Source organism: Maylandia zebra, linkage group LG7, assembly GCF_041146795.1.
Source record: "Maylandia zebra isolate NMK-2024a linkage group LG7, Mzebra_GT3a, whole genome shotgun sequence".
In the NCBI taxonomy this organism is placed as follows: Eukaryota; Metazoa; Chordata; class Actinopteri; order Cichliformes; family Cichlidae; genus Maylandia; species Maylandia zebra.
The window spans coordinates 63464618-63491865 of record NC_135173.1 but is presented as its reverse complement, the minus strand read 5'-3'; the positions used below and the strand labels follow the sequence as shown (position 1 = coordinate 63491865).

General features: G+C 38.4%; 1 protein-coding gene across 1 annotated transcript in view; it reads right to left on the bottom strand.

Annotated features, from left to right (window-relative positions):
* The window catches only part of si:ch211-266k8.4 (uncharacterized), a 62703-nt gene that overhangs the window by 19091 nt on the left and 16364 nt on the right, over nucleotides 1-27248 (bottom strand). Inside the window, exons 10-13 of the mRNA XM_004569417.5 lie at nucleotides 24697-24809; nucleotides 6075-6176; nucleotides 4145-4335; nucleotides 1818-1930 (exon numbers count right to left, since the gene is read on the bottom strand). Of these exons, the coding sequence (XP_004569474.3) occupies nucleotides 1818-1930; nucleotides 4145-4335; nucleotides 6075-6176; nucleotides 24697-24809 (519 nt within the window). The remainder of the gene's footprint in view (nucleotides 1-1817; nucleotides 1931-4144; nucleotides 4336-6074; nucleotides 6177-24696; nucleotides 24810-27248) is intronic.

The window sequence follows — 27248 nt, the reverse complement described above, 5'->3', positions numbered from 1 at the left end:
GGTGCTGCATTGTCTTTAGTTACATTGATGTTATTTATTTATGGTGAAACAGTGGTGGAATATCGCTGTTGCTTTCGTATGAATGACGCGGACATACCTGCGTGGCCGCGATCTAATCCTGTTTACATAAAGTAAACCTGCTCCCGAGCAGGTTTACGCTTACGGCTCTGTTGCTATGACAGCAAGTCCCGGATGAGCTTCGGGGAACCGACTGATCCAGGATCACGCGAAATCGTCAACAATCTAATCCGGCTAACCTACTTAGCGAGGTACGAAGAACGGGCCCCAGGCAGCCTCTTACTCTCACTTTTACATACAACAAATACAAAATAACCAAAAAAGCAGTGACAGTAATCATGTTATTATGGTGGTAGTTCATTGTGGTGCTGCCAACTCTCCTCTTTGACACACACATACACACTTTTCACTTACTTCCATCCAGTGCTGGTTGGTTTTACACTGTGAAAAAGCTGTTTTAAAATGAGGTAAGACAAAAGCTGCCTGTGTTTGTCTGCCCATGCAAATAAACTGCAAATCTGGCAGATTTCATGCAGGAAGACATCAACCATCCGCCTCTATGTCAGTACCTGCAGCATGCAGGTGTGAGTGCAAGAGCACGGGGCACAGTGTTTACTCCAAAACATATATTGTTAAGATTTTAACACAACTGAAGGTTTTGATTGTTAAAAATCTTAGTGCTCTACACTAAATATTTAAGGTTAAGCTACCCAAACATATTTAAAAGTAATTAAAACCAGTTAAATGTTTAATGGGCCAGTGAAACAAATGAAACCAATAAAATGGGAAAATATAACATTGACATTAAATTACCCCTTTCTGTAGTTTCCCTTTATATTTACTGCAAATAAAGGAATGAAAAGAAAAAATACATTAGCCCAATCCTGTAGTTTAGGACATGCATGTTTAAATACGAGTTTTTGCGTCTGTTTGTGTTGTTCCTCATGCTTTTAATTGTTAACTGTATTATGTATGTGTGGGCTAATTTGCGTGTGTGCATAACCACTTTTAAATATGCATGGGCGGTGGAGGTCACAAATCAATTTACTTCCAGTGCCTGTCCCAAGCCTGGATAAACATGTCTGGCATTAAGGCTGTCTGGAGTAAATATGCATATGAATCCGCAGAGGGAACCCCATTAAAGTTTCGGAGCAACCGAAAGTATCTACTACTCACTTTTAAGTATGCATGGGAAAACCTCTCATACAGTAAAGTCCCTATGAGATAAAGAGTTTCTTGAATAAGCCCTACAAAGTGAAGACCAAATTACGTTTGTACACACCTAACTATGAAAATGTTTCATAGTCTGACAAAGGGACTGATGATGAGCAGCCCTCAGGACAAAATTATAATCTCACATTCCAATTTGTTAATGACTCATGCACAAAAGGTTTCTTACAGCCCAAACAGCTGCAGGGGAAATTTTACCGGATTGTGGGAATCAAAGAGCCCACCACTTAAATGAGCATAAAAGAAAAGGTGTTGATGAAAGGAGAGGGTTTCATGACTTTGTTTAATGTACATAAACAAAGGGAGTCTGAAATGGAGAGAAGAGTAATGATGATATCAGAAGGTGTTAATGTGTATAAGCTTCTAAAGGATTTATTGTGGATTGTACATATTTCGTTGGAAAATCCTAGACAAACGTATCTGTTTGTGCTGTTCCTTTCAAACAAACAAACAAACAAACAAAAGACTCATCCACTGTGGAACAGTGGACACTGTTCTAAACCACAGTCAAGCATAAAGTTTTAAATAATATAGCTGAGTACAGAGATCTCAAAATTAAACTTCCTTACCCTTCAGTTTTTTCGCAATCTTCTGCATCTCCCACAGTAACATCGTCACTGCTCTCCTCCACTACTGGCTGATTCGTGACGCCTCTCTGCTGCGTTCGCCTCCTGGATCGAATCTGAAAGAAGAAACAAGGAGCTGGTAAAGGAGCTGAAACCAGATGATTTGGGGCTGAATCACAGCGATGAGATGTATCCCATTCTGTCTCATCAGCTAGTGACACAATATCATTAATTATGAATGTGTATTAAGACGGTACTGTGTCATACCAACTGTGCGCATTTTCTATAAATTAAAAACAAACAAACACACAAATTAAATGCTACACAATTTGATTCTTTACCACAAAGTGCTGTTGTTGATGTTGATTGTGCCAAAACTGAACTTCAACACTTTTATAGACAATGAACGGGGATCGTGATTGGCAGACAGAAAACAAGCTAATAAAATCCTCTAAGAGTTATTCAACAGAATTAACTGAAGCTTCTTTGCACTTTTATGTTTTCAAACTTTGTCTGCTTGTGGCACACTAGATCAATTGGACACCTCCAATTCTTTTTCGCTGCTCTTATTTCTATTATTTTTCACTTCCAGTTTTGAATCGATCATCTTTATGGTTTTTTTTTTTAAATTTCTTCCGATTTGTTTCCAGGTTGCATGCCCAAAGTCTCTCACAAAACCCTAAGAAATCCAGTTATTCTGTCACTTACTTCATGGACAATCAGAGCAACAGTTTGTTTGTGACAAAAAGGTCACTTAAACAAAAAAAGTTGTTTTCACAGAAAATCCTTTATGTACCAAGCTGTGGTGTCAAAGTGCAGTTCCAAACGAATGAACAGAGCTGGATGTCCAAATGCAACCACCTCCAGAGATTTAGTGACCTGTGTGGTTTCATAACCCAAAGCTCCATCAATTTTATGCTCACAGCACTGTCTAACTGAGCTGTGCTGCTGAACGTGACCAGTTTATTTATTCAGTCATCAGGCTAATAATGAAGAACTACACTAAGTAGACCAAGCTTGAAATAATAAGCATTTGTTTTAAGATATAGGAATGTGCCCCGACAAATAATCCTCTTTTTCCAAATTTACTGTAGCTGCTTCTGTGCTGGCATGTAAGGATACAAACACTTGTGGTTAGAAGTTCAGAAAATCCTTGTTACTAAACATTATGTAAAGTCATTATGGGGACTATAGAGATAAGCCCTGCTGTGTCACAAGTGATTTACATGAGATGCCAAATTGGTGATTCTTGCTGCCCAGATTGGCTTTAGCTAAAGGATTTTGGATTGTGAATGGAGCTGTTGAAACTCTTGTCGTCAGACACTTGGTCTTTTGTTCAAGGCTTTCATAGATGCTGGCACTCAGTGAATGCTGGTTAAATTAAAAACAAAAGAAAACTCAATTTAGGTGAGAAAAATCAGTCTCCAAACGGCAGGAAATCTTGCAAAGAATTGAAGTGAAGGGGAATGAGCACTCAAAGAACAGCTTGGAAGAAAGTTTGAATCTGAATGAACTGTGAATACGAACGTTATATTACTTTATTATTAGCGAGCCAAACAAAACAAAAACCAGAGTAACGTACAACGGCAGTGATCGGGTTTCCAAGCACACCTTCTATTTTTGTTCTGTGGTGGGTTAAATGGAAAATAATTAAAAGGATGTGGTTATTAATCATTATCTTCTCAGTCATCAAACACTTGTGTCAGTCACAATGGAAAAGAAAGAAAAAGATACTGAACAAGTGAGTTTTCATAATAAATGTATACTTTTGCATGTGTAGTAAAGTAAGGCTTTGGCATTTAGAAAAATATGACAGATGTCAAGATCAGGTCCTCTCTGATATCTGTCCAGTAAAAAACAGGTCTACGGCAAGCAGCCATTGAGCTCAGGGCAACAAACTAAGACAGGAAAGCAGCCAGGCAAGCCTGTCCAATGGTAATAAAACCTCCCTACCAGCAACTCTAAATCTTATCTCTAGACATGTTCATACACAAGGTCTGTAAAACTCAGGTGTGACTATGATACATGAGCAGTTTTATCAAAGGTTTTATGCTGGAATGGAATCAAATGGTGAATCAGAGAAACCCTACAAAAAGAAAAAGGTCCAGGACCTGTCTTACGGAAACTTAAAGGACTTGTAATTTACAATCTATAGCTTTTTGCAGAACATGCAGGTATGAGTAATAATAAACATCTTATCTAAATCTCTGAGTAGAAGACACAACAATTCTCCATACAAAAAGGCTTGTGCTGTGAGTTACACGCTTTAAAACCTACTGTTACTGTCATGGTTTAGCTGTATTTCAAAGCAAGATGTCTCCAAGTTTTACCTGCGCTTGTGTTAATGAAGCCGAAGTCCGACTCCCGCAAAAGCGTCCAGTTGCAGGACTCTGCTGTCTGGGTGCTGCCTGTGTTTGTGAACTCTTTTTTTCGACCCGCTGTCGCCCCATTGGGTCCAAAAGGTGCCGTTGAGCCAGGCGCATCACCCGTGTCAGTATATTTACAGCACCTGGAAGTGTGACTGTAGGCAAAAAATACAACACAAGAATCTCTCATTCTGCTTGGAAGAAATTCCTAGATCTTTCATTCAGAAGAACTATTGCCTTTTGCTTCCTGGCTCTGTAAAACAGGGAATGTCATTTAAGATGGTGTAAATCTGCTGTAATACATTTTATTCAACTCTGATATTGAACACAACACTAACAAAATCTCAGGTACACAGTACAGATAGTGCTGTAGGCAAAGCATGCTGGAGTAACAAAATAAGTTATCATTCCATGACAGAGCTGCCCCTACTAAAATGCCCGTGTGTGTACTGTGTGTGTTTTGGTGTGTGTATGCGTCCTTGCTATACACAAATGAATGTTATCAGTAGCTTCCCATATTTACTCAGGGGGCAGAATCTGCCTGCTTAGGCAAGCTGTGAACACAAAGACTCACTTATAAAGTGTACTGTCCATGTTTGTGTGCAGGCACACTGATGCATACAATCACAGTCAAAGACTCTGTAGATGCATCTCATGTTTATGCAAGTGATTAAAGGACTGTGATAATTTTTCACAATGTACTGAAAGGAGACCCTGATATAGTATACCATTTCAACAGGACATCAGAAAGTGAGCATTAATTTAGCAGTTTGAAATCTTTCTGTCATCAAGCTGTGCTAGAAGAAAACCTGTGAAAACCTTAACATCCTAATATTCTTGTAACATTTTTGACTTTAAAATCCAGAAGCACGATTTTGAAAAAAAGCATCCATCACATTTTAACAATGTACCAGCTATGTTTATGAGCCTTAGCCTACTAGTAAGGTTCAACTTTGAAGACAGCTGTGTGATTTCCGTTCATCTTGTAAAATGTGTTAACTTGAATTACTCAGAAGACCTGGGGCTCAAATGCCTGGGACAGGAACTTTTCGTTGTTACAGACCAGTGACTGTTCCAATAAGGTATTTCAAAGTTTGACATGATCAGCAGCCCAGAGTAAAAAAAAAAATCAATAAAAAAAAAAAAAAAAAATCAGCTTACTGTCTGGCAAGCTGATTGGCCAGCTGCTGGGTCGTTGGGGCCAGTGATTATGTCACCACCAACCACTGTTGTGACTTGTGTGAAACAAACAGGCTGAAGTGACCTTTGCCAACCAGTAATTCTTTTTCTCGCCTTCAGTAGCCAATTTTCACATTATAGGAAGCCTGTGAGGTTACTGTGTTAAGGAGGCTGTTATTAGTGAAAACTCAGCAGGAATGCTGGCTGTGCTCGACAACACTTCACTTGCATTTCTAACTAAAATAGATGTATGCTGACTGTAAAATATGTAGGAGCATGTGTGTGATATAAAGTATTACAAAATTTAGCCAAAGCAGCCTCAGTGTTTCGACAAAAAAGCGGCTAACCCAGCTGCAGTGAAGATGATGTTTACTGTAGTTCACTGTGGAGTCTCTCCTCTACAATTGAGGCCTTAATTCCTTAAGCAAACTGATGACAAGCAGTTTAGCTAAAATATTAGAGAGGATTGTCTTGCAACAGTACTGTGGCTTAAATGGAACTATTAGACAAGTTTCTACTTGTCATACGTTTTGCATGGCTCTACCCTACTTTGAACCAGCTCAACTAAATTAGACTTCTTTTTTCTTGTTTTAGTATGGCCCTTTCACCACTTCCGCTCAATACATGGATGTGAGGGTTTCAAAACATTATGTAGACCAATGATGTATGAACACATGAACATTTGTGCACATAAGGGCAAACAACAGAAACTCACCCTTCTCAGTGGTCTTTTCTCCCACAGATGATGGTGATACATTTTCTTTCTCTTTTCCTTCTGTGACTTCACCAGACAGTGTGCCCTGAGTTTCACTTTGTTCTAAAAACAGCACATCAAATTTTAGACACAATAGTTTAGTTTACAACATTAGAGGCAAACAGTAGGAAATCTTTAAGTCTTTTTTTTTTTTTTACAGTTGGTTTTTTGTCGACACATGAAACATACACACAAAATCTACCAAAACTACCAGAATTTTCAGCACTCATTACTCGCCATAAAATTGTCTGATTTGCAACCAAGTCACAGTTATATACAACCCAATGTATGTGTTTTTTAGTTTATTCCAGTAGTTGGATTATTGTGTCTTTACTGAATACATTGTTTAATCAATCACACTTCCAAGCTGGGAAAGTAAGTGAATCTCTGTGGTGACTCTTCCAGAAGGTACTTGGAGTAAAGTGTTCCAAATTAAGGAGATGAGGCTGAAAGTGTGGGTTATAAAAAGGTACCTCTCTCTGTGTGTAAAAGCATACAGTCTGGTTACTTAAAGTCTAAGCAGTAAAACACAAAATAAGAATGATGTTAAGCACTCCAAAAACACCCCAAAACTGCCATGTCTTAAGTTTATGGAAAAAAAAACAAGCAAACGTAGAAACACTTGAAGATGCTTGAAACAATGTTGTCTGGACAGATTAAAATGTTTTTTATATTATACTTTTTGGTGTAAAGCATATGTTTAGGCTTGGAGGAAAAAGGAACTGAACCCAAACAGTCAAGCATGGTGGAGGAAGCATTATGATTTGTGCCTCACTTTGCTACCACAAAACCTGGACACCAAGAGAACAATAAATTCAAAATTGCATCACGAAATGTTACATTTTAACCATTAATTCCAAATGAGATGCTGTATAATGATATGGTAATAAGCCTTGTTCTCGTGTTCATTTTGGGAACTAGCCAGATAAAGCTGTGGTATGGTTGCAGTAACTGGGTTTAACCTGTAGCATGTGGCAAGAATCTGCAGAATGAACACTTCTAAAATATCAACTTGGTCTGAGATGCTGAATTTATTTCAGGTTTGTGCCATGTGGGTGGGAATGGTGGTTTAGACTTCTAATTTATAAGGATAAGGCTTCTGGCAAACAGGAAGAGCCAACAGTAAAGCGCAGTGTGTCCCAATCAAATGCAAGGTCTTTTCTGGGTCCTGAGTACAGTTATCTTTGATGTTAAAACAAGTCCATTTCCCAGACACACCCTCCTCCCCCCTTTTATTGCCAATGGCTCTCTCCAGTAGCCTCATGTCTCTCTTTGCTTCCTTCCCTCCCTGCGATCCATCTCAATCACTGTCAGACATCAGTTAAGGAGAGGTTACCTTCCATAGCCAAATGCCAACTTCAAAACACTGACATGTTAGAGCATGTCTCCCGTTAGCCACCCAAAGACTAACAGGATGAGAACATGTGGCATTAGCTCATCGCCTCTTTAAAATAAATTACAACGTGAAAGTATGTTCACTGCTGTTGTGTCGTGTGTATGCATGGGTACAAATTAGGAATGACTTAATAGCAAATACAAATAGTTGTCTCTGACATATACTTTATCTGTGACATCATAGAGCTGAAACAGTTAAACATACGTATATAAAAACTAACCATGGATTCAGGAACACCTGTGACCTCAACTCAAAGTTTCTGTATGACTCAGTGTTATAATTAGAAGTTCCAAATGGTTGTGTGTGTTTGACTTATTGCTGAAACTCACCCTAGAAGCACGTCTACCCTCACTGGAGCTGCCACCTAACAGTCGGCATTTTCACAGAACCTCAGTGATTTAAACAATACACGCAGGCATTACAGGACAAAAGCTACACTGTCCAGTATCAGACCAAACCTTACAATATACAGTTCAATGTATCAACACTATCAATTATTCCCTTAAACTGAGAAGAGTCAGAAGAGTGTGCAGTGTATCTTGGCACATGTTTAGGAAAAGGTGGGTTACAGGCTGGAAAAGCCCAGAGTCTATCACAGGGCTGACACAGGCTCAAATTGCAAGAGATTAATGGAGCTGCCTCTCCAGAGGGTTAGGGAAAAGTTCATGTCCCAGCACTTGGTCTAATCTAATCTAATAAGATCTGGTGTAAGGTAAATGAGTGGTGTTGAGTGGCTCTACAAAAAGGGACAAATTAATTAGCTATAAGGAGAAAAAAACCTGATATGTGAGAAAACTTGTAATGTTGCGCTTACGTTGTGATCTGCAATATCTTAGTTATTCCTAATATATGTCCGAGCTTACAAAGAGAGCATTAATGCCTGATACCTCTGCAGCTTTCAGTGAAAACTTCGTGTCGTTTGTTTTTTGGTCTGACTGATCAAAATTTGGGAGACAACCACCATCCAAAATCTGATCTTGTTTTGAAACTCACAAGCTGAGTCCATATCATTAGTTAACATGATGCTATGATCCTGAAAACTGAAGAGTTTGGAAAGAACAGAGTTGGTCGACCTAAAAGAATATTATGTTATGTATGGTATATTGGGGTATCCCTGAGTATCAAGCTAAATGGAAATCTATTTAATTAAAACTAGCTAAGACTTAACTTCAAGCTACGCGCAGAGATACAACAGCTCAAGATGAGGCAGATTCCATTTCAGGGATCACTATGAAAATATTCTGAGATTATCAAGAAATTCCAACTGGAAGGTGACAAACTTAATAAGGCATTCGACTGAAAAAGTCATTTGGATGAGTGACAAAAACGCTACGTCCAGATGAACAGAAGGCATTCACAGTTTCCCACGTTTGACTCAGCAAAGACAGCTAAAACATTTTCAAAGTAAAGTGGGAAGGACATAACAGCTTTTTGTAACCTTGTTAGAAGAAAACATTGAAAACTTTGAACAAGTAAAAAAATTAAATAATATACTTTCAGATCACCTTCACATTTACAGGACAATAGATGTACAATTGTGAAGAGTTTCAAAGCACGACCTGAATTCACTATAGATCATCGATATACAATGTAACCAGGTTTAGAACATCTCTTTACAATGTATAGCTAAGTGTATAGACGAGTGTTCCCTTCATCACCTTGGAGGAACAATGATCCCCCACCAGAACCTCCACCTCCAATCCCCACAGCATGCCTCAAGGTCTGTTTTTAGACACACCTACATGCATATCCATGTATATACACAAACAGAAAGACAAATATACAAAACCAACACAAACATAGTGATGTGGTTACTTGCAGCTATTACTACATATGGTCAAAATCCCAACTCCCACACAACCGGTTGGTAATGTGAGTGTAGGAAAGCTCAGCTCCGGGCTTTCTCTGTGACTCAGGGATATAATGAGAAGGTATGAATGACAGTGTGTTTTTCTGCCCACACTCTCTCTGCTTCTCTCTCACTCTCTCAATGTCAGTTTCAGATGACAGAGCACTCTGCTGATTCCTCAGTGTTCAGGAATTACTGCTGATGACACGCAGCCTTTTGAAGGTTGTGTTTTGGTGTGTTTGAAGCGTCGCTTGTCCCCTGGGAACAGGCAGCGCAGCACACCTGTAGCTGGGATTGGATAAGCTTTAATGTAAGCCTGGGCTCAGCAGATCCTGCAGCCTGGGAGCTTACTGACACTGCTCAATGGAGGCTTTGAAGTGCTGATCATTTACAAAAAGGAGGGGTGGTAATGGACACACAAAATGTCTTAAGGGAAGAAACACAGAAGAGGACGAGAAACATGGAGACAAATAGTCAGAGCCATGTTCATGTTTGACGTTTACCATGTTCCATTTTCTCTTTAATCTGTGCAATAAGTTTGGAAATGACATGTGACACCTGGGAGTCAGCGCAGAAAACACAAGGTTTTACTACGAGTAGTAAGCAGAAAAGCTGTCAGCCAGCATTTTTGAAAATTGGAAATTCTAGTGTGACATAATGACCCGAGGGTAAATGACAGGACTTCTGTCTACTAAGCAATCTTTTCATATGTTTGGTGATGTAATAAACACACAGACTGCTGACCTTAGATTCTGCAGTGTGCAACCCAATTTATTTTGCAAAAGAAAAAAAAAAAAAAAAATCCTGCAGGACAAACAAGACATGATGAAAAATATCATTTCTTATTTAAATCAGCATTGTGAGTAATCAACTAGGGCTGTGCGATATGACCAAAATCTCATATCCCCATATAAGAATTCTATTGTCCCGATAATGATATAAATCACAAAAATGTAACATTTTCTGTAAATTCTGTGAATCTCGGGCAGCTAGTCTTGCGGGAAGTGTTTCCAGCTGCACGTCATGTAGCTGGAGTTGAGTGTTTTAACCGATGTATGAAACTATACATTTTTAGACACAAGTTGTAACGGCCGCCGTTTTCTTTGTGAGTATTTATTACACGGCGTGCTGCGGGGAAAAAGCCTGTTTGAGTCTAAGGTTTATTTTTTAGCACCTGACGGCTCTTTTTTTACTTCTCATCCGTAAATAATCTGCTCTTTCACGTAATTCAGTTTATTTTGGAAAGTCTCAACAGGATCTTGAGCTTTATTGTGAAAGGTTTATGTGGAACATAAACAAGCAGACACGCGATGCTGTTACCGTCGTTGTTGCTAACCACAACGCATAAAAAACAGGCGCTTGTCCGTCCGTAGTGTGGTTATATTAAATATAAAAGAAAGAGAGAACTAAGAAATTAATATAGCCACTACAGTGACCATCAAAACGATGAAAAAAATATTGCCGTAAACAGTTTATTTTGCGACACCACGAAACAAACGATAGCGTAAAATGAAACGATAGATGTTTTTATATCGTCATCCGATATATATTGTTATATCGAACAGCCCTATAATCAACTGATCAGTCACATCATTCACAATAGTTTATTTGTAAGCTAAAGGTACCCTCAGTCGTTTCCGTTTATTTATTAGAGAAAGAAAGAATGCGGTGGTTCATGCGTCATGAAGACACATTATCCATGTGTGCACCAAGATATGAAGGATGATAACTATGTTTTAAGGTGGACAAGGGCCAGAATTATGGCCCAAGCTCTCACTGTGGTTGTAGAGATCGAATGGCTCGTAGAATCGGGGTGGAACCAAATAACTGATTGTTGATTTTCACAGTCAAATGACTGATTTCAAATTATATAATTACATTTTGAGTATACATTAACAGCACTGACACTGTGTGCTTGAAGTGAAAAACAACTCTAGCATTCAGAGCGGACATTACAGTTAACTAAGTGTAAAACAAAAAACACCCAACTGTGAATTAACCTGCTCGAGTGGAAACATGTCTGTGGATATTCTTCAGCACGTCATACGTTATACTCATTAAACCAGGGGCATAATCTCTTATGAGATAGATGGCCTAACAAAGTTCTTGTTATTTTAGCCTACTAGACATGACTAATCAATCTTAAGTCTGCAGACTAATAAATCAGACAACAAGGACACAGATGAGAATTTTTTTTACTCTAAATATTTGCTTTGGTAAAGACACTAAAATTCTAGTATGCTATTGGTTGGCAACAAGTGGACAAGTAGTCCTTTTATGTCTCTGGCTGATTCCTGAAATTAATTCAATTCAGTTTTATTTATACAGCGCCAAATCACAACAATGGTTGCCTAAATGCATTATATTGTAAGGTAGACCCTACAAAAATATATAGAGAAAAACCCAACAATCATATGATTCCCCTATGAGCAAGCACTTTGGCGACAGTGGGAAGGAAAAACTCCCTTCTAACAGGAAGAAATCAATATTTTAAAGCCTTTATTTAGAAGCATTCTTCTAAATGCCCTAAACTTTGAGGGAAGTCTCCAGAAGAAGAAGAAGAAGAAGAAGAAAAAAAAAAGAAGAGGCTAGCTGAAGTAACAAAAATAAATAAATAAATAAATAAATAAATAAATAAAAACAGAATTTAACCATCTTAAATTCTTAAGATGGTTAAATAAAAGGCTCCAAGAACAACTGATTGATTTTAGAGGTCTGCCTCTGGTCAGTCTTATAGAAAAGTAAATAAAGCTTCAATATTTTACATTTTAGTTAGAAATGTATTCCATAGGCTCTATTTAAATAGGCTGACTAGAGCAATGGCAAGCAGAAAAAAAACAAAACAAAAAACTATACAGCTAATACTAATAAAGAAAAAAAAAAGGCAGACAAAAAGGTAAACACGAGAACAAAAACAGTAGGAAAGACGAAGACAAATGAACACTGAGATAATCTCTGAAGTCTGTGGCTATGAGAAAAAGAAAGGGGATTTCCACAAAGAGGCCACGGTCCACTTAAAGAAAGAAACACAGACCCTCCCCTTTACTACTCACAAAAGACCTTTCTGGACATACTCTTAAAAGCCACCACTATAAATCAGAACTTGTTCTTAATTATTAGCAATTTTAAATCTAGTTTAAATACAATACTGATTTTAAAGTTTACTTACATGACCGTTAAGGTCTTGAAAGTACTGAAATAACTGGCTGTTTCCTATGAACTGCTGTGCCATGTTACTCACTGGGTTTGTGTGTCTGCATGTATCTTAGGGTACAGTAGGAAAGAATTATCATTTGGCTACAGAAAGGCAAGAGGACGACAGAAGGAGGAAATTAGATAAAGGGGTTAAAAATAAACCCAGTATATTCAGGAAAATGCAACAAAACACACTTCAACTTCACCCTTACGAACAGTTTGTGTAGAAACTAAAACATTTAGTTTCTAAACATTTAATTAATCATAATTTAACTCAGTTAAGATGAGACCTTTTGTTTCCTGCTGAAGACTTTCTGTGTTAAGATGTTAGATTTTGAAACATAGATCAGTAAATTATTTTAGGCCTGTGATTGGCAGATTGGCTGTCTGCACCATTCCTTTCATCCGATGGCAGTCACCCTTTCAAACATGTTGTGATCTCAGAGTTTTTACCTTTTTTCTTATTTGAGGACTTAGAACCCCATTTCATTTTCATTATAGTAATTTAGAGAATTAGTTCTTATTTATTCTTATTCAATTTGAGCTACGCCCCTGTTTCTACAGAGTTTTGGGTTTAACTTCTAATTCTTAGGTTCTTATAAGCTTCAGTTCCTACATTTGAATTTATTTTTTGTGTTTTCTTCCCTTTGCTCTTGTACGCTCCTTTTAGCTGACAAATTGTGTTTGATAGTGCCAAGTGTTAGTCTTGGCATGATCAAATGATGTATAGTAAATAAACATCCAGCATCATAGGCACCTGATATCCTTCTGCAATTTACCTTAAACAGGGAAGTGATTAAGTCAAAACATGGTTCAACTTGTTTAACTCCCATTATGAGTTATGTCCTAAATCCTGAATGTGTTTACAATATCTAATCTTAACCTCTTAACTATTACGCCTCAAAAGGACTCAATCATCAAGCATCAGGCTCCATGAGAGCAAACAAACACATACACCTACACTTCTATTTGTCACAACAGTCTGGGCTTACAAAAACACTTAAATAGCCGAGGAGATCATCTCTTCTCAGACAGTATGTTGTCATTTTTCAAAAAGGAGACAGCAACTAAATCATTCTTGTGGTTTGTTTTTGAATGTTGTCGCTTTGCGTGCATGAAACCGACAGACTGGAGAAGCTCCATTATTATTGGCATTAATCGGTGGTTAGAACTGCAAACAGCAGTCAGTAACTGATGACAGGGGAGTTGGGTAAAAAACAAAAACAAAAAGGTCTTCGCATGCGCTGATTCAGTCACTAATGTGGACAAAGAAATGAAAAGTCCCTTTAGTGTATTGGTATATCAATGGCTTAAGAGTATAGAGGCCATGACAGGGCAGGAGTAAGAGAATAGATGTTGCAGGGTAGGAAGAAGGGAGGAGGGAAAATAACAGCAAAGAAAAGGCTATGGCTGAGGAGGATGGAGGCAAAATGAGAAAGAGAGAGGACAAGCTGAATAGAGTAGGAAAGAGTTTCACAGGAGAGGATAAGTTAGAAATAAAATTGTAACTGTTCTGTTTAACCATGAACTAAGCTTGAGCTAATCATAAACTACATTTAAGGTAAAGCTTATGTAAGAACCAGAATACTGGAGGAAAAAACAAAATAGGACAAGAGACAGTGGACCCCACAAGTCTGGGGATGATAACTTGTAGGAAGAAGTTATTAACTCGTGATAATAACTTCAGGGAATAAGTTAATTATCTTGTGCAAACAAGAAACTAACTTTTATAACAACTTAATCTGATGAAACTTGGACAAAGAGGATTGGGAGAGAAAACAGGACATAATGGATGGGAGTGGGCCTGTTTGGCCCTGATCCCCTTTGACCCATGGGTATTGACCTCTACCACACCCTGTCATTCAAAGTGTGCCTCTTAATATGGCTTAAGCCTTACTGCAAGGTCAAAGTTCATCCCCAAAGGGCTAAAGTTCTAACAAGAACTCCAGAGGCTGAGATGCATGAGTAATAAGTAACAAGTAAAAGGCAGGATATGATAAATGTTAGCTTTGACACTGTTAATGTTCTTAGTACAGTGACTGAGAGAAAAAGGGGAGGATGTGCTCATTGAAAAAATAAACAAGAGGAAGTGCATGAAAAGAATCAAAGCAGTCATTTATCTATTTTCTAACATGTAATTACAACTGTCAAACTACACAGATGAAAGAATCTAAACAGAATGTGATGCTGCTCATTTAAACCCACAACATTAATGCCATGCCATTGTGACATGATAATAGCTTGGTCTAACACAACACCTTTATCCAACACAGATAAAGGTAAGTTTGATTGGTGATAATGGAGGCAACAGTCAGGTCTACCCTGCAATTTCTCTGTGGGTCAGTATGAATGCCGATTTTACATCCTGTTTGTTTTACCGTTTTTTGTTGTGTGTTTATTTTTTTTAGCATTTTCTATTTTTAAAATAGTGCAGCAGAGAAAACTATTTTACACTGTTTGGCAAGAAAAGAGATGACCCAAATGTATGTGTATGCAAAACATGAATAACCCCTTTAACAAATTATGCCCTAGATTTTAACGGAAGTAAACATAATTAAGACAATCCATTAATTATTAAGATGGCACATTCTCTGCTCGAGCCTGAAAGCCAAGTTCCAGCACAATGTAAACAAAGGTGCTTTATTCACATGCATGAGCACAAAACAGTGCTTCTTTCCTGCTCTTATTTGATCCCACACAAGCACGTTTCTCCTTTTACCTCAATTATATAGCAATACACACATACGCCAGGATAGCCAGAGGGACTCCACAGGGTGTAACAGCAGAATAGGTCAATGTTGTGTTGGAGTATGTGAACACACACACATACTTCGAGAAAAGGAAAGCAACCAGGCAGGAAAACCTTCAGGGTCTAACCCTGGAGGAAAGTATCCGGGGCTCAGTATGATCTGAGCCAGCAGTGCTTTCCTTTCTTTCCTATAAAAAGATAAGCTTTTGTCTTCGCACAGTCTTATCTCCTCTCCCACCTGCAGCCTCTAATCCCATTATCCAACACATTTATACACAAATCACAAATAATTAATAAGGCTCATAATTTCATCTAATTAAGGACCGTGTGCAAACAAGCGCAGAATTTCAAACCAGCTGCCTGCGTCTCATTTAATGAGGAGACACGAGGACACGGAAGCTGTGTTAAAGTCTCTTGCTTTGTGTTTTTTCTGTGACAACTCCTAACTTATGAAAACATATTTAGATGCAATATCAATATAACTATTCTTTAACTTAAAACAAACTATGCACATGATAAAACAGATTAGTTGGATAGCCTATAAACTGATTAACAGAACAGATCAGTAATCCAACAACTATGTCAGTGATATTTTGAACAGAAATGACATTTTCCATTTCTTTAATTCTGTCATATGTTGATTTGCTGTGCTTTTAATTTCAGTCTCATGTCATATACCATTGGTAGAATTAAATGATTCTTCAAGGGGTTTTTTTGGGACAGAGCACACTGAAATAACAGTACATAGCCCCCATTATAAATGAGGTCATATGTAATAGTAAAGATGTTGTAGTGCAAGACATCAGAGAGGCCAAGGAACTGTAGACCACTCCAGTGACATAAACCATTTTGTACCTTAGAAAATATGGAAGCTACTACTTCCTTGATTGGTTAATTTGCGCTATTGTGTGACTTTGTATTTTATTGTGTTAGTTTTGAGCACTATGTTAAACTGCAAATGCTACACTGCTTTCTTGAGGTGTGTTTTTTTCCCTATGTAAAGACAAGTGGTGGTGAAAATGGAGGCAAAAGAATTTATATGAATTCAAAACATTTTTAAAATTAGCAAAGAATACTGGGTGAGATTCGCTGTTGGGTAGGGAATTCCAATGATGCCAATGACAATCAAGCAAAGGAAGAGGAGAGGAATGTAAGTAGACTAAGTGAAATAAAGATTTCCTGGTAAAGACAGGTGTACTTTGAAAGGACTACCCAAAACAACTACCCTGACCAACTTCTTCTGCCTTACAACACAAATTCAGCTAATAGAGAATTACATCATGGACTGATTGAGTAGGTGTCATTCCAAGTGAACTACCAAAGACAAATTAAGATGAAGGACAATTACAACAAAGCCTTAGGAGAAAAGCTTACTAGAAAGCATTCTCAACTGAAAGGTCGTAGGTGGGATAATGGAGGTTAGAAAGGTGACATCCTCTTCCGCTTCTACTTATCAGTTTCGAGGGAGGACTGGAGCCTATCCCAACTATCACAGGGTGAGGCGGGGTGCTCTCAGAACAGGTCGTCAGTCTATCACAGGGCTTCAAACATCTCTATACAATATTTTACTTTAGCAACTCCGATTGCTGTTGAGAAAGGCAATAAATATATTAATCTCAGCCTGACCTTTTTGCTAGCAAGATTTAAAAAGAAAAATTGAAAATAAATAAATAAATAAATAACAAAGGTGAAAGAATGAGATCACAGACACAAGCGGTGGAAATTAACTTTCTCCAAAGGACGGATGGGCTATTCCCTTTGCAGCAGAGTGAGGAGTTCAGTCATTCAGGAGGGGTTCAGAGTATAGCTGCTACTCCTCCACATTGAAAGGAGCCTGTTGAGGTGGTCACCTCCTGGGTTCATGTTCCGGTGTGCCAAAAAGTGATCACTGAGCAAAAAGTGAATGTCTTGTTGGCCTAAAATCTATGAAATATTTGTCACACATATCTCTTGTGAATGCTATCTAGCCATTTTAAGCCAGAAAGAACATTTCTGTCATGAGGCAGAAGCTGCAATCAGTTGTTGACAACAAGACTATATATATTCTTTAATTACAAAAGTAGAATTCTGACATTAAAAATGTGTTTTACAAGAGAGATCAAGCCAAGAGAGTAGAAGAAATTGCAACCAGTGTAAAATAAGTTGATAATGATGTGGAAAACAGTATGTACAATAATGCAGAGTCATAAAGACATCTGCAAAACAGGTCATTTCTTTACTTTTACGTATAATCCCTTTGGAAATCCTGTTGACTTTAGACTATTTACCAATATAGGCAAACACACAAACACCGGAAAACATGTTTTGAAACTCTGGCTGAGCGTGTCCTGCCAAGTGGACGCACCGTACTAGACCCAGGATACAGTGGAGAGATTATAGCTACTGGCTGATCCTTAACTATTTTTCAAGTGGTTGTCACGAACTGTAGAACAATGTACATCATTCATAATGCACAACACAAAGCAACTTTTCAAACAGCTTCTCATCTGGACACTTGCAGTAGTTGTGCAAGACTAATTTTTCTTTTTTTTAATATATATAAATAGGTCACAAACTTTGGACTCTGACACAAAAAAACAAACAAACAAACAAAAAAAAAAAAAAGCACCTCTCTTGTCATTGTTTGTGTGTGGTCATTCCAGTTCTGAGGCCATTTATTTTTTGCTAGCTTGTTCCAACACAGACTATTTTCAACTATTTAAACAGACTAATTTTAAACCCCTCTACCCTAAGAGAATGTTCTGTTAAGGTCTATGAGCTGTGAAAGAATCATACTTGTTTTATATTGTCTTACTCCCTTGTTACGCTCTCTTTAGCAGAAATGACAGCAAAAGCATAAAAAATGTAATACACCAAGTTGCAAAGGTAGTATTGTGTGCCTGAATCATTTATCATAAACCAAGGAAGCACAGAGAGGGAGGAAATGGTGCCGTTACAGTTTTCACTAAATGATCCTGAATAGATTCTGACGCAGTCTAGCCACACATACACACACAAACACCCCCCCCCCCACACACGCTAATATACATAAACTACTGCAGTGTGTCCGCAGGAGCCAAATAACAGATGGACAAAGAGTCAAGGTCAAAAATGGTGTGAAAAGGGGATAAAACAGATTTAGAGAACAGATGGACACAAAATTCACCAAATAAAATGATAACAGTATGATTGCCTTAAAAATAACCCCCCAAAACCCCACTTTCATCTGGGTCAAAAATGTAAAACTGTTTGTAGTGCTGGATGTTATAAATGATTAATATGAATAGAAAAGAAATTAACTAATACCAAAGAGATCTATAAAACAGTGGCTAATACACCTTTGACATTAAGAAAAAAAAAAGAAAAAGAAAAAGAAAAAGGTAAAATTAGTGCAATTATAGAATTTGAACTCGAAGGTTTGATATTAACAAAACTTTCCTAGACACTGCTGGATGAGCCAGTAGACTATGTTATGTTATACAGGTTTGCAGCAAACCTCTGCTATTCTCAACTAATAACATTCCTTACCCTCTCCTAGTCATTGATGTGGTAATTTTAATGGTAGTTAATAACTGAATCATTCAGCGTTCCAAAATGGGTATTACATTATATGACAGTATTTAAATTCAAATGTATGCAGGATACACAGCACTGGTTGGAGGAAACAGTTTGGGGGAACTGAATAAAATGAATGCTGAGTCACTGCACTGAGGCTCAAGAAGCAGGCGGACAGGAAGAAAACAGCGTAGGTATCATGGGAGCCTGCTGAGGAGAACAGGACACTGGCATCTGCTACTACACCAGGGGAGGTGTGGGAAAAAGAAAAAAAAGAAAAGAAAAAGGAAAGAGACATATGAGGGCAAGAGAGGAAATGGAAGTACAGCACAAAGAGGAAAGGAGAAATGATGAAGTGCAGCAGAGGACTGAAGGGTGAAAAGAGGGCAACAGAGAACCTAATAAAAAAGGAGAATAATAGAAGAGCAGAGAAGGACAGGAAGAGGACAGAAAGCAGAAAGGTCTAAGAGGGGCCAGGATAGGGACAGAACAACATCTATGCGTTCTCAGTGCTTCTCAGCTTGACTCAGCAATAAAGGGAGAATTGAGTGACTTCAGATTATGCTGACTCAGCCTGCTTTTGGACGTGACCCCAAGGCCCCTATGGTCACAGGATATACATTTTTTCCCATGAAAAATGCTCATTAATATGCTATGCAGTTATAATTGTAAATAACAGAGGTTGTAATTAAAGATTTTATATATACATTACCACTTTTAAAAACAATGAGCTTGAAGTGGCTTCAAAGAAAACTGCATTTCCAATATGACATGAACTTGGTGAGAAATGGCACAGATCATAGTTGATGATTAATGGAATTATTTTTGTTAATCATGAATCACATGGTTTTTAATGAAATGTCAAAAAAGCTGTACAAAGGTCCATCTCTCTGTCAATCCTGCGCTCTAATGCCACAGTATTTTGCTAGTCAAGAATCTTGAGCATCAGCATTTGGGGCTTTGATTACAGTAAAACCTACCTTTATTAAAAAACAAAACAAAAAAACACTAAGAAAAGAAATTCCTTCTTGAACCAATCTGGATATTCATGGTAGGGCTGGGCGATATGGCCTAAAATTCATATCCCGATATTCTTTAGCTGGATGGCGATATCCGATATATATCTCGATATTTTTTTAAAGCCATAAAGTAAGAACAAAAAGAGAGTTCTTAGTCAAAGCTGTGTCCCAGATAATAATAATAATAATAATAATAATAATAATAATAATAGATTGGATTTATATAGCGCTTTTCAAGGCACCCAAAGCGCTTTACAATGACATTATTCATTCACTCTCACATTCACATACTGGTGGAGGCAGCTACAGCTGCCCTGGGGCAGACTGACAGAAGCGAGGCTGCCATATCGCGCCATCGGCCCCTCTGGCCAACACCAGTAGGCGGTAGGGTAAAGTGTCTTGCCCAAGGAGACAACGACCAGGACAGAGAGCCTGGGGATCGAAACCGGCGACCTTCCGGTTACAGATATGCTTTCCAACCCCCTGAGCCACGGTCGCCCCAGATCTCACATAGGCACTTTTATTAACATACAGCGCAAATGTACATGAAAAAATTACTCAGAAATAAATTATGAGCATTTAATAAATAATAATAATTCTGGATAAATAAATTAAAACAATGTTGTTTTTGTGCATAACAAAACGCTCACAATTGCGCAGTCAAAATGTAAATTAAAAGACGCCGAGCATAATAACAAAGACAGACAGATTTCACAGCTGCTCTGTTCCCAAGTTCTACTGCGTGACTGACAGCCTGGAATTTGACATCCTCTTTGTAACCACGTCTCTTACAGGTGCCATTTGTGGTCCTTGTCGCTACCCGATCCATACCGGAAACCCGATCGAAAAAATTTGCAGGTGCAAGTGTTGCATTTTGAGGATAAATTTATTTTGAGCGAAGAAAAGCTGAATTTGAGTGAACAAAAGTCATTGCTGCGTGCAAAAAATTTATTTCAATGACGAAATGCAACATTCAAGAATGCATTTCGTCTCAAACTCAAATGACGCAGTGGCGGAGGAACGCAGAGTGGCGGAGTTTGAAATATTACTCTTTCTGGGTCACAAAATAAACTTTTAAGATATTTTCATGCGAGAATGGTGCTGTGTAAACTTCTAATATCTGCTCGATTCATCAAGACATCACATATTTGCATAAGTGCTCTAACGTTTTCGGAGATGCCTGTTCACAAATAGAGAAAGAGTTGAGCGCGCATGGGCAGAAATGTTGAGAGCGCGAGCAACACATTGCGAGCAAACACTGAAATTTGCAGGCAGCAATGAATTTTGTTCACTAAAATTTAGCTTTTCTTCGCTCAAAATAAATTTCTCCTCAAAATGCAACACTTGCAATTTTTTTTACGTGCGCTCAGAATAGTGGCACAAAAATAACGCCATAAAATTGTGGTCATAAATATTTTGTACTTGTAAATCAGGATTTGCATGTGTAAAAAGAATTTGTGTGTGTAAAAAGAATTTGTGTGTGTAAAAAGAATTTGTGTGTGTAAAAAGAATTTGTGTGTGGACTTAGCCAAAAAATACGTGTGAAACTCTGCACTCAAGTTTCAAGTTACAAGTACGAATTTTGACCCTGTTTTTCTTCCTTTCATCTGATTGTGATTGACATGACATTGGTCAAATTTAACTATTCAATCAGAGAACAGATGGGTTTGGCTGTTGGAGGGGCGCTTTTTTGACTGCAGGTCCTTGAAGGGTAATACAGTTTGAAGCTGGAGGATCTCTATGTAACATCCGATAGAAGCTAGGTGCCCTAACTTTCAGCAGCTGTTGAAAGGATAAAGTTGTGGTATATCAGTGGTTAGAAATACCATTATTACTTTAGGATTAGTTTAACACAAAGTCAGGGCTGACCTGGGACCATGGCTGTGAGTCACAGTGCGCAGCATAAAGGTCCTTTCAGATCGGAGGCAGCACGTGCTGCTAATGCTTTTGCAGCAGCTCTACCTGTACTAGATGCACCTGGTCCTTGTCGTTTCTATCTCTGACTTTATGTCCTCTACAAGAGTTTGGTTTTTTTGCTGGTTCTTCAAATATTCAATAAAAACATGTATGCTCATTCATAACGAAGAAAGCTTTGTAACTATCCACACTAGTGAAGACTGTCATTTCCACAATACGAGAGTAACGCTGCAGCACTAAAATAGTAATCTCCAAATGTTTTCTTTTTACCGACCAGCTCCTCTTTGATAACTGCCGGGTCCATCTTGTCGTTACCTGCAGGTGAAGCGATGCAGGAGGGAGAGTTGTGTTCAGTGAACGAGAGAGGCGAGGCAGAGTAACGCAGCGTAGAGACAAAAGTGGATGAAAGAAAGGCAAACTTGCGGTCCCACAAGTATAATTATAATGTAACATATCGATATAAACGATATTGTCACATCTCTTATCTCGTATGAAAATATATCGATATATTTAAAAACTCGATATATCGCCCAGTCCTAATTCATGGTACGACACACGCATGCACACGCATGCACATACAAAAGGACAATTTCATGTGGAAACTGACAAATTATTTTACAAAAATTACAATTACTGTGTAAACCATCTTGGTATAAAAATAAAGCTGACACTTCAGAGCATAACAGCAGATGCCATTGTGTCAATGTAACTCAGGATAAAACACAGAAAAATATTTAGGAGATTTTCCTGGCCTGGTCTTTTATGGCATATAACCCCACTGAAAATATGCTGCAGTAGATCAAAAAATGAAGAAAACCACGAATCAACCACAACATGTGGATTTTGGCCTTGACGTACACTGAGAGAGAGCATGAAGGAAGATTTTATCGTGGTGGTAGCAGGACAGAATTCACACCAATGTTTTCCAAAGGTGAAGCATAGTTTTGGTCTTTTGTTGCTGGTTCAGCGAACTTTGATCGAAGAGAGATGAAACCTACAGTTTCAGATTCTGCGAGATGTCGGCTTTCAGCACCAGATGGCGTGTCCGTGTATGTGCTTACCTGTGCTTTAATCATTTGGTGTTTTATCTGTTTAGGTTGTTGAAATGGTCTTGTGAGGTTTTAGCTGAGATCGGGACGTTTCTTGCAAAATGCATTTATATTAAAAAAATGTTTTCAGGATTTATTGAATGGATATTGGATTAAAGTCCATTTGAATTGAGAAACTGATTTTTTAAACCCACCACTGAACAAATGTTAACTTATCTGGTACACATGTTAACATTAGCCATTAAAAATTTGACATTTACTCAATAGACACTTTCAATTTTCTTTTTATAATAATTTATTAAAAAGTGTTTTATCTTTTGTTGTAGCCAGCTGCAAAGTTTTAAAATCAGACAGTTACTTGCTAAATCTTTCTAATTTAGTATTTTGTAACTTCTCCATTTTAGCCAAAGTTCATTTTCAATTTTTTTAATCAATGTTCTCCGAGCATAGTTTCGGGTATGTGGCAGGCAGATTATGGAAAACTTGCCACAATTCTTTTGTGGGTTTAATATGTCTTATTGTCTTTGGCTTTTTCATGTAATACCAGTATGACTTCTTGATGCTGCGATTAGTGCTCTGTGGGGATGTACTTGTTGATGGAGGATAATTTGATCTTCTTGGGCCGAAGAACGTTTTTTGTGACTGTGGCAGACTGTTATGGGAAGTTCAGGTTGACTGTAAGTTATGTCTAAGTCTTGCTTCATGAACAGATCTATTTTCCAAAATGAATAATGTTCTAAAGCTGAGGCACTTTGTTTCAAGATTCAAGAGGCTGAAATGCTAATGAGAGTGTGGACCACACATCAAGAAATGTGTAATGACATTCTGATTATTCTTAAGCGTCACTGGCAGACAGAGTGAGTGAAAATGTAAAAGAAACAGACTGTTGGATTCTGTCAGAGGCAGTAAATGAATCAGCTCATTTCCCCCCCCCCCTGTTGTCTTCAGGGCTAGACAGTCAGACAGGCTGGCAAATAAGGATGACTCATCCTGACTCTCTCTCACACACGCACGCACGCACGCACGCACGCACGCACGCACGCACGCACGCACGCACGCACGCACGCACGCACGCACGCACGCACGCACGCACGCACGCACGCACGCGCCCGCCCTTCTTTCTGCTTTCCCCACTACACTGACAAACAGCCCTGCAGCCACCAACATGTGACTCATCTCTTAGCCTTTCTGAGTCTGTCAGGATGCACCCCAAATACACACACACACACTCTTAACAGTCTTTTGCGAAGATGAGACTCCAGTGGTGAGGGGTTTCCATGTCTTGTGGAGGTGATACCTGAACAACCTTCAAAAGAGATAAGCTCCTTTGTTATGTTCAGTTATACCAGGGACAGCTGAACTGACACACGCATGCACACATGAGAAGCCTTTTTTTTTTTTTTTAAATCAGTTTCTATAAGATGTCAACTGACACCCAGAGTCAGAGTGTGCCTTACCAGCATATATATTTACTTTAATTTGAACATTTCCATAAAAGCTAAATATTTTGATTTGTTTGTGGCAAGCAGCAAAACAACAGACATTCAAAAGCCCTTCAGTAGGAGACAAAAACCTAACAAGCAGTTTAACATTTATAAAGCGGTAAACTGTAGGAAAAAAGGGACTGAGGTGAACAAGGGGCAACTGTTTTCACCCTGTTGTAGCAGAGTTCTCACAAACAGGTTTGTGAATAAAGTGTGTGTGTGCGTGTGTGTGTGTGTGTAAGTAACAGGATCAGCATGTGTGCCACTAAAGGTTAAGTGATGAATGAGTTACAAGAATTTGAAAGGCTATTTGCGGAGTGCCCCAAAGTGTCCCTCTGCTTTGTAAGTTTCTGCCTAACAAAACATGTTCTGGTTGTGAGTGCATGAGTACCTGCTTTTGGTTCATTGTGGCTTTCATCCAGCTCCAGGCTGTTCATGCATTTAAGCTCCCAGTCTTGGACCTCTGTATTCCACAGGGCAGGAACCAACACAGTATACTGGGCCCTTTGATTAAGAGACAGTACAGGACACATTACTATGAAAATAAAGTGGACATATGATAATGCAACTTCTGATGTAGTATTCAATCTGCTTACAATTGCATCCAAAGTTATTCAAATGGATTCGATATGGTATGGTTTCTATAATTTAATTTGGGTTTATTGCTTCCAGCTTTTAAAAAAAAAACTGAAATTAACAGTAACTGAGAAGATGATTGATAGGTGAGAAAGAAAGTGTCAGGCTAGCCCCAGAGTTCACTGCAAATGGCATCTGTGTTAGAGGCAGATCATCTGTAACATACAGATTTGTAAAGTAAAAACTGGATCTTGGATAAAGAATAACTTATCTGTATGAATGATTTATGCTTCGGGGAATCAGCTTTAAGAACATCTAGCATAAATAAACCCGACTTCAATATGTACTTAACACAGAGTCCTAATACACATATTGATCTTCAGTTCACTCTAAAAGCAGACGAGAAATTTTAGTTAAAAACCATTTTTAACTGGAATTGGGATAGATCACAAGGTTCAGCCATGTCCCAGCATAGAATGACAGATGGCTGCACATAACAGCCAGAGCACTTTCCGGAAAATGAAAATTGAGTGAAATGAGTGGGAAGAAGATAGATGAATGAGGCAGAATTCTGATGGATCTGGGTTTTTGTCAGCTCATTAAAAGATCAAGCAAACGTTTCAGAGCCGGTGATGTGCTGCTGATGTATGATGAGCAGAAATCCTTCCTCACCAAACCAAACTGATGCCATAAACATACACGGCACACAAAAACGTTCCAGTTTATGAAGACCAGGCAAGAGATGCAGAACGGTTCTTTCAATTGTCACAAAACTTTACTTACAAAACTAAATAAACCATAATCCTCCGGAAGCTTGCACCACTAAAGAAACAAACAGAGCAGACCAGTATTGCTTTTACTGAAACTTTGCCCGCTCAAGTTCGTAAGTTAGATAAGAGTTCTTTAGTTGGACAAAGAATTACTATAGTGGTATAATTTGAAATGATCTGAAGTTGTATCCACATCCACTTTACTTACAAACTCTCAAAGCTAAAGATCATCGCTGAACTTCAGTGTTTAAGAGGAACACAGTGAAAGTGAAAGACATAAGACATGGCTTTGGAAATAACATGTGATCTACATCAAACTAACTTCAATGGTCTATTGTGAAGGTGTGGTTAAGAGGAGGTCACTGACCAGAGCACTTTCACCAACAGACGTTTTCAGCTCTATTACCACAGGGAGAGATTCGGGAAAGGAAAGAAAATTCATTACAGTACCTAATAACTCTTTACAATACAACGCATCGCAACGCATTATCAATATGGTAGAAATATACAATAAGGTTGTTTTTTTGTTGTTTTTAAAAAAAAAGGAATTAACGTACTTTTAAAGTAGTTCAAAGTATATACCAGATGGTGTTAGATCTTTTAAAGAAACCACCGAGACGTTTCTGTCAACTTTCTCTCATAGACTGAATTTCTCAAAGAGCAAACATGCTCGATACGACACAGCACAAGGCTGATCAATCCCAGACATTTTTTGTATCAGGTTTCTAAGAAAGTATTTTAAAAAGTTTGATTCACTAAGAGCAACTGAGCAACCCTCAGTGTGAATGCAGCAGAGACTTTTTTGTAAGCCACCCTTGTCACTGTGAAATAAACAAATGATGTGTCAACCCCTCCAGCTGAACTAGAGTGGCAGTGTGGATAAATGAATGAATGAAAGAACGCATAGGAGAGGAAAGGGGGTTGCAGAAAAGAAAATGAGAACACAGGGGAGGAGGGATAACCCACACTGTTTTATGGGAATTGACGAAGGAGGGGGTAAACAAAAAAGAAAGAGATCGTACTGGTGGCTAAGAATGCTGTGTATGGGAAGTGAGTGGGAGGGGGTGCAGAGGGGGAAGCACAGAGACAGGACTCTGCACAGGAGATATTGAAGACGGCACAATGAAAAGTAGCTACTGAAAGAAAGCGGTAAATGAGTCGGAGGGGTAGTGAAAGTTTCAAGGTGATTTGAAACAAAATTTAAAACAAAAACAAAGTAAATTCAAGCCAATTTTATTTGAAAATGAAGACTATAAACCTACAAATAAGTAACTTTTAACTTGAAGAGTTTTATATGTTTTACTGTGTCTCTACATGCTGTGCTCTCCAAATGCACCTAAAAGCAACATACTGAATAAGCACTGAATAGGTTTGCCAGCAGCCTCTGGAAAAAACTATTTAAAAGCAATGCAGTGCATCTGGCTGCTTTATCAGAGGTTCTATAGTGCAGCCTCCTGACTCCAGCTAAATATGAGGCTGACTCGACCTCAAGTCAAGATAACAACACTCATAAAAATAATTAACAAAATATGTCTGTAGTTTGTGGCAGTAACAGCTTAGGTAACAGCTTGTTAGTGGGCAGACATAAAAATCAATC